General features: G+C 39.6%; 1 protein-coding gene across 1 annotated transcript in view; it reads right to left on the bottom strand.

The window, feature by feature from the left end:
• The window catches only part of DNAI3 (dynein axonemal intermediate chain 3), a 97487-nt gene that overhangs the window by 18820 nt on the left and 65120 nt on the right, over positions 1 to 13547 (bottom strand). The window contains exons 11-13 of the mRNA XM_019626408.1: positions 9211 to 9341; positions 6487 to 6550; positions 718 to 848 (exon numbers count right to left, since the gene is read on the bottom strand). Of these exons, the coding sequence (XP_019481953.1) occupies positions 718 to 848; positions 6487 to 6550; positions 9211 to 9341 (326 nt within the window). The remainder of the gene's footprint in view (positions 1 to 717; positions 849 to 6486; positions 6551 to 9210; positions 9342 to 13547) is intronic.

The following is a 13547-nucleotide window of genomic DNA, read 5'->3' as shown; positions in this document are numbered from 1 at the left end:
CATATATTATTACATATATTATTTATTCAAAGGATGTATGTAGTATGGCTGTGAAATAGATATACCTATATATTTCAGATTTTGAAAATCTTGAATTGCTCACAAAAGGGGCATATCAATACTGATTTCCCCATACCCTTGCTTCACTAGATTTTTCTCAATCTTTCTAGTTTTTGACAGTTTGGATCCAGGCCTTCTCCTATTTCTGACCACCAGATTTTCTTGGCACCGCCTCACTTTGACCCATGTATGTGTCTGCTCTGTCTGGTGATGGACCCTTTAGCTTTCTTACTCCCACTTCCTGAACCTGCTGGCATATTCCTGGTGTAGAAGCAAAGAGATCAGACCCAGTGCTTCTCCTTGGACTTCATGTAGTAATCAACATCCCATCTTCAGCATCCTCATCTTGTACTTTACGGAGAGGAAAAATGCCAGTCAACTGACTGCAATATATATTTCAAAGAAAAGGCTGTTAGCTTTCAGAGAACAAGAGACTTGTGAATGTGTTTTCCTTCCCTCAGGAAAGGAAAGCAAATGGCTGGCTTTCCAAAGGGCTTACAGAGGTTCTGCTGACAAGCTGGAGCCCACGCCATCTGTTTCAATTTCTCTAAAAAGTTTCCCACAGGCACTGTTATGTTGGAACACTTTGTTGTTCCTATTGTGTTTCTCAATAACAAAGGACCACACACCCATTCCTTCATTTTGCAAGCAACTTACCATGACACCTTCTTTCCAGATGGCCATGTTCCACCCCCCAATGGTGAGGATAATATCCTTATAAAAAGGTGACCTCTGAACAGTGTGGACAGCGCCATCATGGACAGTGCAGAGGTTCACTGGCTTCTTTGCTGTTGGAGTGGAAAAGGCCATTTCATCTTTAATAACATGGTATACATTTCTACAATGACGAATGGAGTACCCTCCAATGGACACACAGGTCCTGATTAATGAGGCCCAAGAGTAGAGAACCAGAATCTGTCAAGGAGTAGTCCCTCTTTTTATGGAAAGTCCAGGGAATTTCCCATCAAGGCCACTTTGCAAGTTCAGAGGAACACTTCATGTTCTCATTCATTTATTCATTCTTTCATTCATTAGTCAATAAGTATTTGTGAATTGCCTATATGTGCCAGGTACTGTAGGTGGCTGGGTAAACAATGGTTAATCAACAAACATGATCCTGCCCTCAAGGAGCTCATATTTTAGTGGGAAAGACAGCTATGGGCTCAATAGACAAATCTCAAAGTATAGAATAAAAAATGTGAAAAGTGTTATGAAGGAAAAAATATTACAAGAAAGAATAACGAGGGGCATTCATAATTTTGACTAAATGCTCAGCAAAGCCTTCTCTGAAGATGAGTCATTTAGACCTGAGTAGCAGTTTGACCTGAGAAGATTTTGGCGTGGAGGAGCATTCCAGACAGACGGGGCAACATACACCAAAGTTCTGAGGCATGTTCAGTGTCTATAAATTTGAAGAGGGCAGTGAGATCCAGTCTGGTAAGTGTGAGACCAGCGTAAGATCCAGTGTGAGACCTGTGAAACAAATGTGGACCAGGAGTGCTGAGACCACGCAGGGCCTTGTAGGAAAGGAGTTTAGATTATATTGTAAGTGCAATGTGTCTTAATGAGTGCTTTAGGCCTAGAAGATAATTTGATTGACATTTCCAAAATATCCTCTGGCTGCCATGGGGAGAATGGATTAACAGCAGGTAAAAGCAAAGAGGGAACACCATAGGATGCTGTTGTGGTAGTTCTGGTGTGAGGGCATGGTGGCTTGGATGAAGGTGCAATGGAGAGGTGTGAGTAATCAGGAAATATTTGTTAGCTGGAATTGACAGGGTCTGGAGATGGCTTGAAGAGGAGGGAGGGGTGAGAGAGATGAAGTGCTGAAAATGAGAGCCAGGTTTTTGGCACAAGCAACTGGCTCATGGAGTTTCCATTTATGGCAACTGGGAAGACAGGACGAGCAGGTTTGGACTTGAAGATCAAGACTTCCCCTTAGTCTCAGCCCCAGGCCCTGTGCCATGCCAGTGCTACCAGGCCATTGCTTGGGTTTCCGCTCCCCCAGGCCTGTCTGCAGAGCTGGATGCTCTCACCCTTTGCTGCCCATACCCACCAGCCCCAGGGATGGCCATAAAAATATGTGCTTGGCTAGACCAAACCACAATGTTTGTCTACTTTATACTGAATCCACAAACTTGTGAATCTCATCGTATTAATGCCATGTGAAGGCTAGATTTTCTTTTTTCTCAGAGCACCAATGGGACACTAAGCATAAAAAAGAGCAATTAAATCTTGCTAAAAGCTCATAAAGTAGAGTTTCAAAGAGATATTTGTCCACCAATGTTCATAGCAGCCTTATTTGCAATAGCCAAAACTTGGAAGCAACCCAAGTGTTCATCGATGGATGATGAGATAAACAAAATGTGGCATATCCATACAATGGAATATATTATTCATCCTTCAAAAGGAAGGAAATTCTATTATAATATATACTACAACATAGATGAACCTTGAGGGTATTATGCTAAGGGAAATAACCCAGTCACAAAAAGACAAACAGTGTTTGATTCCACTTATATGAGGTAACTACTCACTTATATGAGTCACATTCACAGACGCAGAAAGTAGGATGGTGGTTGCCAGCCACTGGGGGGGGGGTGAGGGGGGAGGAACGGAGAGCTACTTTTTAATGGGTATAGAGTTTTGGTTTTGCAAGATGAAAAGAGTTCTGGAGATTGGTTGCATAAAAATGTGACTAATGTTACTGAAAGGTACACTTAAAATGGTAAATTTCATGTTTATGTATATTTTACCACAATTTAAAAATTATTTGAAAAAAGTTTATAAAGTAAATTAAAAAATTTAATGGTGCTCCTCTTGTTTAAAAAAATGTTTTCCCTCCAACCAAAGTCCCATCTTGAAGAGAGCACAGAAGATAGACGTTTAAGTCCATCTTGAAGTGATCTCTAAGATTCCTGGTAAGGCAGGAGGCCCCTGGAAATCAGTAGCTTTCTTCTTGCTGCTGTTCCTGTTTCTCAGAGCCTGGTTTTACCCTCAGGGTTAACAAGGTTTTCCTGATACCATGCCACTCTGCTGATCAGAGCTGTCCAGAAACCTGGAAGCCCTCTGTGAAATATAATGATTACCAGTGATAGCAATATTGGCAACCATTAAGACTTGTACTTTAAAATACTATGTTAGAGGGTGATCACTTCATAAGGTATACAACTGTCTAAACACTATGTTGTACACTTGAAACTAATGTAATATTGTATGTTAACCGTAATTGAAAATTAAATTAAAAAGCAAAATAAATAACAGGTTGGATGTTCTCAATCCATAATAATTTTTCCTTTCTTTTGTCCTTCGAAAGACCTTAGTGCCATTCAGCAATGAATGGAGATGTTCTTAAGTTAGTAAATGAAGTGCCAGAGCCCCCAGGCCAGGCTATTATTATAAGAAAATGACAATACACAGAAAAATAGTTTCCAGAGTCGTTATCTAATGAAGGATTCACTATAGTGACCTGGTTAAGAGAACAGACTGTGTGAGTTCAAATCCTGACAATGCAACTTACAGCAGCTACCCCATAGAACTGCTGTGAGGATTAAATGAGCTAATCCATGGGAAGTGCTTAGAAGAGTGCCTGGCATGTAACATGTGCCAATTTGTGAGTCGAGTATATGAAATGGTTATGTCAATTTGTCATTCAGCCTGCATTTCTTGGCTTGTCACTTAGATCTTCCGGAAATTCTGTTCGATTTGACAGTTTTTAACCACACACAGCTCGGTCAGGATATTCTGCCTTTCACAAGTTTTGTCTTAGAAGAGAAAATTCTCCTTGCCTTGTTGTACATTTGCGACAAGAACATGTGGTTTCCAGCAGGTCAAGAGGGATTGGGTTACTTCATCTTTACTCAGGAAATCTCCATGGTGTTTATGAAAGACAGGCTGGAGGCTCCCAAGGAAAACACCACCAGTTCACAGAATGCAACGAGGGCAGGCAGGACGTGTCCTCATTGGCTTTCTCTGAACTTCAACCATCATCCAATGAGAATAACAGTGTCATTTGGCTTTCCATGTTACAAAATACTTGACTGATGATTTTAAAGTACTTTAAGTATAAGAGTATTATGATGATTGAAAAGTATACTTTAAGTAGGTGGTGAAAGCTATTGCCCATTGTTTTGAATGCACTCAATGCCAAGGAATTAAAAGCAACTCCTTTTCTTCCTGACCACTCACATCCCATTGATCACAAAGTCCTGGCATGTTGATCCCTAAGTCTCTCTTGTATTTCCTCTGCTGTACGTCCCTGTTACCATGCTTATACATCAGTCCTCCCCATTCCTTACCTAGGTTATTGCAACTGATCATCATACTTCCATTGTAAGTCTTACCAGTAAATTAATCTAGCCCCTGTTCTCCTGCCAGAGTGATTTTCTGGTTATACTGGTGGCTCTAGGATAAAGTGTTAGCAGGGCACTCAGGGCTGTTTGCCATCTGGACCCAAATGTTCTTCCCGGCACCTCTCCTGTGGCTGTTGCCCTCTATATGGCCATGGTTTGACCGGGAGATGTCCCTGTTTCCCTAATTGTCCCCTGGTCTTTTGGGCTTCCAGATTTTTGTACTTGTCTCTTTCTACCTGAAATGTTTCTCTCCATCTTCTCCATCTGGAAAATTGCAATCTACCCTTTAGGACCCAGCTCATCTGTATCTCTCTTCAGTGAGGCCTTTTTTTTTTTTTTTTAACAGCTCAAGAGAGTGAGTCATCATTTGTTTATGTTGACTTTTCCAGTGGATGATGGAACTCCTCTGGGGGAGGATAATATCTTATTCATCTTTATATCCCCAGTGCCTGGTACATAGTACATTCTGAGTAATGATTTGATGAATAAATGAGAGTAAGAAAGAATGAACAAACAAACATCAGGGAGGTTGAAACGTAAAGCTCTTGGTTTATAAGTTTATTGTCATTGGCTATTCTATAAATGGGATAAAATTCATTTAAAATAAATAACTAAACCCATTTATCATGGGCTGCCTCAAAAGCAGTTTAGGAAACTGCAAGAGGAAGTAAGGTGCCCAGAAAAGTCTCTGAGACCAGGAGGAACCAGTGTTTACCTGTGTGTAACCAAGTCATGGCATCAACCTTTTGTCCCAGGGGTGTTGTGGAGACAGCTGCCATGTTACATAGTGCCTGGCATGCAGTACACATAAAATTAATATTCATAAATTATTGAGCAAATAGAAACATGCATAAGCATAAAAGTTGAATATAATTCATTATACCCAATATGTAATTTTGAATTCAACTTTAAATCATGAAATTGGGAATAAATGGAAAGTGGAAAATAGGTATCAGTTCTGCCTGCACTTGACACTCTCTGGGGTCACATCTAATTCTCAATGCACCACTCCTATCAATAACACACATTTGGATTTCTGGTCGGGGACACCATGTATGAAAAGTAGGAATGCTGTTTCCAGATTAAAATGGCTACTTGGGGTCAATGCTGACAAAGCAAGCCTTTCCAGGTCTGTGGCACTCCAGTCTACGGAACTGGACTCAGTAGTTAGAAGTGAATGGAGTGAAGTTTGAGGTGGAGACCTGAGCCCCAGAAGCTGTTCCCCGAGGGTTGTGGGTTTGACCTCCAACCGCATCAGTCAGTCATGTGTCCACTTGCCCCAAACCCCCACAGGGTTGACCAGATCCCATGTGCAAACCAAGCCTGGCTGCCCCACCTCACTGCTCCACCATGTTCTAGCAGTCCCAGAAGCTGACTCTTCCTGTGCTTATGATCATTTCCTGCTTCGAAATCTGGTTCAAATATGTTTTTATGCCATGATAAAATCCAAAGTTTTAAAGTAAGTAGTTGTAATTGTAGCTAGCCCCAAGGCTCTCAGCTTTGACATTGAGTATTGCTTGTTGGGGAGCCTAAACCTTGACTCTGATTCCTGCTCACACCTGGGTGTGACCCTCATACTTCTGCTCAGCTGCCCAAAGCCTGGCTCTGGGAGCAGGGGAGAACGTGGACACCACCAGTCCGAGCCCCAAAGGAGGGTCCTACAGTCACTTCTCCCATACTGTCCTGAGGTCTTCAAGATCATTGTAAACTTGGCTTCTAATTTCACGTTGACTCAAACTTCCCACATAGATAAGCTATCAGTTTGTTGCATTATTAGAACAGCATTGTTATCTTTAAATTGTGCTCCTCAAGTTTTGGCGTGAAAACAAACCACCTGGAGAATCTAATTGAAATCATATTCAGATTCAGCAGGACTAGGGTAGGATCCATGATTCTGCATTTCTAACAAGCTCCCAGCGGACAACTGTGCTGCTTGTCTGAGGCCCTCACTCTGAGTAACTAGTGTACAGTCAGAACCTTAGGTGCCCTTCCTTCCATTAGCAAGGCTGGGGTAACTCAGCACTTCGTAAAAAGGGAACAACTTATTAATAATGGAACAATCATCAAAACTTACTCATCAATCGGCCAGTTTCAGGGTCTTTTTCCAGTTTCCAATCTGTGTATATTATTTCGCCTTCCTAAAAATATTACAGGTTCGTAATGAGTACAATGCCCATTTAAGAGACAAAACCCCTCATATTCATGTGCTAAGACCAATTGTGACAAGTACAAAGCAGCAGGTCAGTTTAATCAAATGATAATTTGGTACAACAGTGGGGAAAGGCTCAAAATGATTACTTGATTTTATCTTTTTTGTTTGTTTGTTTTTGTTTTTAGCTGAACCATCCTGCTACCTGTTGGCAGCTCAGCGGCAGCTCAGCTCAGCGCCGTGAATCAAACCAGCAATCCTGTTGTTCAGAGCTCACACTCTTGAGCGAGCTCTTAACCAACTGAGCCACTTGGCCAGTTGATTTTATATTAAACAATAAAATGAGTTTGTTGAGTTTTTATCTACACACAGTGATGTGGAGAACACAGGCCATCATGGAGATAATCTATGTGCACAAGGTCTAACTGCTGGGTTTCCAAAGTTCTTGTTAACAGGAAATTGTCCTGATGAACTGAAAGCTCCAGGAGAAGACAGATCTTGTCTGACTTAGTCAGTACTTAATAAATATTTGTGGAATAAGAAAGAAAGAGGGACTATGAATTCATAACATGGTACTCTTTACCTTTAAAGTTGAGAACAGGAAACAAAGTTCTATCCAAGTAACATAACAAGTAATATGTATTCCAGTCCCACTTGTGGCCATTTTAAGGAGAGGGAAGGCAGAGGGACCTGGTGTAAAGGAGAGGCAGAAACACCCACACGAACAGGAAAGACAGAACAAATGAATGACTGAGATGGGAGAGATTTAGAGAAAAAATTTAGTTCCATGCTGCCATTTTACAGATGCAAAAACTGAGACGCAGAAAGGTTAAATGGTGATGATGGGTACTCAATGATATGAATGTATCTTATACCATTGAATTATATGAATTATACACTTAAAAATGGTTAAAGTGGTAAATTTTGTTATATATTTTTCCAGGGTTAAAAAAAAATCTAAAAGCTTTGGCATGAAGCCCAAGTTATAAAATATATAACTATTCAGTAGTGCCTCATTGTTTTCCAAAAGAAATTCAAATTCCCTAACACAGCAGAAAATGCCCTTTGGTTGGACCCCATCCTAGCATTCTAGGCATAGCTTTCTTTCTTGCACCAAACTATTCCATTATCTCCAGACAAACCCTAGACTTTCATAACTCCAAAATATTGTTCAGGCTGTTACTTCTGCTGACGCCTATGCTCTCACCCTGGTCTTTCAGGTACCTCTTCAACCTCCAATGTCCAGCCAGTTCACAGGTCACCTTGCCCAATCTCTTCATCCTGTACCTGTGGCCTCTGGACCAGTGTTGATGTGCATCACACTGTCAATGTACAATATTTACTTCTTAACTAAGTAGTGAGTGCCCTGGGGATAGGGACTGTGGTATTGATTCATCTCTGATTCAGGGCTTAGCTCGGTGCCTGGCAGGCAGTGCATTCACGAGAGCTGGTGGAACTGACCAATCCTGTTGTACAAACTGCATTTGATAAGACTGAGCTATGGCGTCTTCCCACTGTTCTATGGCCTAGGAGAAAAGCCCTTCATCTCGGGCAAGGGGTCTCATGAATGAACAGGCATCTCGGCCTCTGTCTGACTGTAAGATAGAGCCTCATTTCTTCATCTGTAAAATGGGAATAATAATATCACCTTTATAGGATTATTAAGATTAAATGAGATATGATTTGGAAAATACCTGGCATAGACCCTACTATATAGAAAATGTCCAATAAATGTGAGCTCGATTTAGTTATTATAATAGATACTAAATAATGGCAGCCATTATTTTATTATAGCCAGTTATTTATCTTTTGAATTGAGTGAGTTCTTTACTCTTTCCTAGTAGATGGTGCTGGCCTAACAGACAATATATTTTCTAAGTAAATCTCTAATGCTTAGCATTGTTTCTTTCATATATTATAGGTGTTTGATAAATATTTTCAGGCTGAACAATGCATTATTAGTAAAAAAGGTCATGCTTAATTTTATAGATTTTTCCACATTTGTTCAGGGACATTTAAAGTATGAATCTATGAGGGCATGGGGTTAAAAATTTTAAGTGCAAATAAGCATATTAAAATACGAAAATGATATAAATATTATAAGCTTTCATAAAGAAAACATGTACAATAGGAGTTATAATCATATATTTCAATGCAATTAAAAATATTAATTGTTGGGCTGGCCGAGTGGTGTGATGGTTAAGAACTGGCTTGGGATGCCAGAGGGCCCCGGTTCGGATCCCACATATGAGGGCCAGTAACACTGCCCTCCACAGCTAAGATACTGAACAACAGCTCAACCTGGAGCTGGGCTGCTGTGAGTCGCCAGTCACGGCGTAGGCTGCAGCCCCTGCTGCAGTGGGTTGCCATGGGCTACCGTGTGTAGCCAGCAGCCAGCCTGAGCGGCCAGCAGCTGCAGTGAGCGGCCGTCCAGAAGCCATCGACTGATCTGCCTCGCCTGGGAAGAGCGCAATGATGGTGCCAACTTGGGCCAGTGAAGCAATGTCCTCCTCAACTAGACTGAAGAACAAAAGGACAGCAACTTGTCTGTTCCCCTTCCCTGATTCCCCAATGCTGTTCCCCTCCCCCAATTCCCCAATAAAATCTTAAAAAAAAAATTAGTTGTAAAAGCAGATAATGCCAACTCACCTCTGTTCCCACAAAGAACTTTGTACAGAAGTCATCTATTGGCCTGAGAATGTTGGCTAGCCCACTTTCCAGGTTCCGGTATGGGTTCGTTTCTTCTACCTTTACGACTTTGTTCTGAGCTAACAATTTGTCTGGCAGAGGAGTATGGATAGAAGAAGCACATATTTACAATAAAAGATCTTTTAAAATATATAAGTTAGTCTATATGTCTATATTTTCTGTCCTTGCCACACACACCTGTCCCATTCCCTCCTCAGTGTGGCATAAGTCCAAGCATTTTTAGACTTCTAATTTAGCAGTAAAATGCTTTTTTTTTTCTCCAAACCAAGGTTTATGTAGGACTCCCTGCATGTAAAACTGTTAGAAGCTGCATTGCATTTTGAAGTGTTTCCTGGGTAGTAAGGGGCAAGACTCTTTTGCCTACTTGGCAGGGGCTCTAAAAGGTTTTATGGCTCACAGCTTGAAAACCACTTCTATATATTTACATCATTTCAGAATTATTTAGAGTAAAAATTGGACACAATATATATCCCCTGGGTTATATTACCCTTGATAGTCTCAGTAAGACTTTCTAATGAGAAACTCATGCCACTTTTATTCAGTTGGCATCATGTGGAAATTTTTCAAACATTTCAAGACCAGCCTATTAAGTGTCAAAAATTCTTTAACTTCTAAAAAAGTAAATCCATCTAAAATGTATTACTTGTTTGTCATAGACACAGCATATGGAACATTATTTGTTTTCTGATTAGCTTAGATTTATTATTTACAAATATCAATGATTGCACTGTATCATAGCTATATCTAGACATGCAAACAGCAAGAGTATAGTTAATCTGGGGGCTGAAATTCAAACATTACCTGGAACGTCTTTCTTTTTAAAAGTATCTGATATAATTTTTTTAAAAAAGTCGTTTATAATCTAGAGTTAATAAATGTTATTTATTGGTGCTTTGGAAAAGACAGAAAAGCATGAGGAAAATTACAAAAATCATCCATTATCATATCTCCCAGAGATAAACACTATTAAAATATTGATACATTTTCCTCTAGTTACTTTTCTGTGAGTATATATAAACAGGTTTTTTTTAATTGGGTTATTTTATTGCTATATCCTGCTTTTCTATTCTCTTAAAGATGTATCTTGGATATTTTCCAAAGTCACTTATTGGTTTTTAAGAAGTGTGATATGAAATTTCTGGGAAAGATGGTAGAGAAATATGTACTCACAAAACCCTCCTCACCACATATAAAAATACATTCCCTGGGTTACATCATCCACAGGGAAACAAACAAATGAACATAAAACCCAACCAGCAAACATATCAATGAAAACTAAAATAAGAGAAGAAAGTTTCAGCTATATTAATATATATTGCATTTCAAAAAAATTTTTAGCATAATTCTGGACAAAAGTAAAAAATAATTTTCATGATTTAGTAGGTACAGTCAACCAACACTTCCATTGTTTGGGATCTATGTGTTTTGAGGGGCCCCTTTACCATTAAGTAAGACATTAAAAACAAGTACCAAAGTTAAGCCAAACATGGAACCGCATTGAAACAGATCTTTAAATAGCTATATTACAAAGTGTCAGTCAACATTTCAGAAATAACTGGGCACATTTAATCATATTGTTCTTTTTAAAAGATACTCATAACACATTTAGCAAGAGCAAAAAGGCATTTGTATCTATTTAATACTATGTAAAATTAAACTCATTAAAATATTTATTTCAAATTCTTCACTCTCACTTCAATGTCTGTTATTGTCTTTTCAAATAATATACATACATATATTAGAATAGAGCATGTATATAACTTGTAAATAAATACATGTTCACTGGGAGTATATGCTCAAAATGGTTTCCTGAGGGGGTGCCAGATGGAAAAATTTGGAGCCCTCTGGTCTAACAAGGGAACACAGGAGCCTGATGCAGGGTTCACTGCTAGTGATGCAAAGCAAGAGGCCTGTGTGAGATGCATTGTAAATTAAGACTTAATTATCCTGAGTGAGAGACTGGACATCACAGGCCTGGGGAGAGAGTTAGTGCTGACGAAAATTCTCTCCTGGAGATATTGACTTTGAGGGAAAAGGTTAGGTTCAAACCCAGAAAAAGGAGAGAGAGAAAGTGGAGGATTCTTGGCAGAGATAAAAAAGTAGACCATATTACCAAAAAGAGAGTGTAATGAGGAAAGCACACAGCTGAACTTAGAACCTGAGGTACATTCAGTGATTAGAGGGCAGCAAGGTAAAACTGAGCCAGGAAAGAGGACAGAGGAGAGAAACTGTATCACAAAGATCACAAAACCCAAGAAAAGGGGCTCAGTCCACAGTGTTTAATGTGACAGAGTCAAAACGGGGGAGGCCAGAGAAAAATGTCATCAACTGCATTTACTCAGACTTGACTGGAATAACTTGGATATTTATTAAATTCAACATCATCCTCATAGGTCATGGATTTTCCATCACTGGGGATAGTAATAATAATAGCAGCTAACATTTATTGAAGGCTCACCTACCACATGCTAGGCACTAAACTGTGTGCTCCTCATGAACCATTTCATTCAATCCTCACAATAACTGGAGGTGGTTAAACATTAATCCTCTTTCAGGAATGATTCAACTGAGGCTCAGAGAGATTGAGTAACGTCCCCAAAGTCTCACACGTGGTGGTTAATATTTATTGTGAGTTGATGTGCTGTTCTTAGAGCTTTACAAGTATCAACACTTTTTATCCTCAAAGTACTCTATGATGTAGTTATCTTTATCATACCCCCTGCCCCTCACATCTTCCCCTTTCTGTTTTTAAACAGGTTGAAAAAAAAAAAAGTAAGGCATAGAGAGGTAAAGTAATTTGACCTGGTCAAACAAATTGTGGCTTTGGGGTTTAAGCCCAAACCATTAACTCCAGAATCCATCGCCTTAACCATTAAGCTCCATTGCTTAGAAGAATATAATGCAGGCTCTGAAAGCAATTCCAAAATAGGAATTCCAAAACTATTTACAGTAAAGTCTTCCTCATTGGAATGAATATAGAACTTAAAGTGACTACTTCTTAGAAGGGCACTATTAAGACCTAAAATGGCAGTAGATGGGGGAAGGGAGTTGTTACTTTGTGAGGGGTGAAAAAGATAACTATTGCATTGTTCTGTACACCTGAAACTAACAATAAAAAAAAAAAAAAAGACCTAAAATGACAGGCAAAGGGTGAGCAGCCTGTGGCCACTAGATGGCAGCAGAGTATCAGACATTGACGCTAAGACGGAGCCAGGCCGTGAGAATGCCGGTGGTATAATAGCCTGGAATAGTTGTATTCACAGTCAAAGAAAAACAAGTATAGTGTCAAAAGCAAAATGTGATGAAAAAGCACATGAATGTATTCTAGTCAACAGGTCCAAGTTTGGCCAGAGTCGGTGGGTAGCTGGCAGTTTGTCCAAAGGACAAGCAAATTACCATAGTTAGATCTCAAATAAGTCCTGAAAGCTGGTCTTACACAGGAGGCAGGATATGGCCATAGCAACTGCCTGTACAGATACGATGCATGAGGTAGCAAGATCCATGGGCTTACCAAGTGAAATTTAATTCTCTCCAGGACCTGTGGAATTGTCTGCAACGTGGACCACTGGCCACACATAAGGGAACATGGCCAACTAGAGTCGCAGCTGCGAATCTAAAGACATGTGTCCATTCCCTTTATGAACTGATTTAATCAAATATGCCTTTCTCTAAGAAACATCCAAAAAATGTCTGGAAAGAGAACATTCATTTTATGAGGAGTATTCTGTTGGATGACATTTGGGGCATGCTTCTAGGTTTTTCTTTTAAACAGGCCCTTCCGTAAGTGGATGTAGATATGTACTTGTTACGTATTTTAGTGTCTATCCACCAGAATGTAAACAGCACGGAAGAAGAGGCTTGTCTTTTTTCACAGCTACGTCCTCAGAGCCTGGCACTTTGCGGGAGTTTAGTAAATGTTTTGAATAAACACAGATACAATTGTGAAGATAGTAATGTAAAAATTATTCTTTAAAAAAGTTAAAGGATCACAATATTTCTGTATAATGTTCCTGGCTGCATTTAGCTTCATGTTCTTATTTCCTCATGTTAGCAGTGCCTATGCTAAAATGAAATAGAAGTTCCTTTAAGGGACAAAAAAAGGCCTGAAATGCTACCATACTTAGGCAATCTTCAGAAAGACATGGCCCAGGAGTCTAACATTTGTAAAGAAATGAAGGGTCAACAGAAATTACACTCACTTGAAAGACATTAAGGTTAGATTCATTTGTTTTTAAAAAAGATATAGTCACATCTCATAACGAATTTTTTTTTTTTTT

Source organism: Hipposideros armiger, unplaced genomic scaffold, assembly GCF_001890085.2.
Source record: "Hipposideros armiger isolate ML-2016 unplaced genomic scaffold, ASM189008v1 scaffold_675, whole genome shotgun sequence".
NCBI classification, from domain to species: domain Eukaryota; kingdom Metazoa; phylum Chordata; class Mammalia; order Chiroptera; family Hipposideridae; genus Hipposideros; species Hipposideros armiger.
This window is presented reverse-complemented; position numbering and strand designations above follow the sequence as displayed.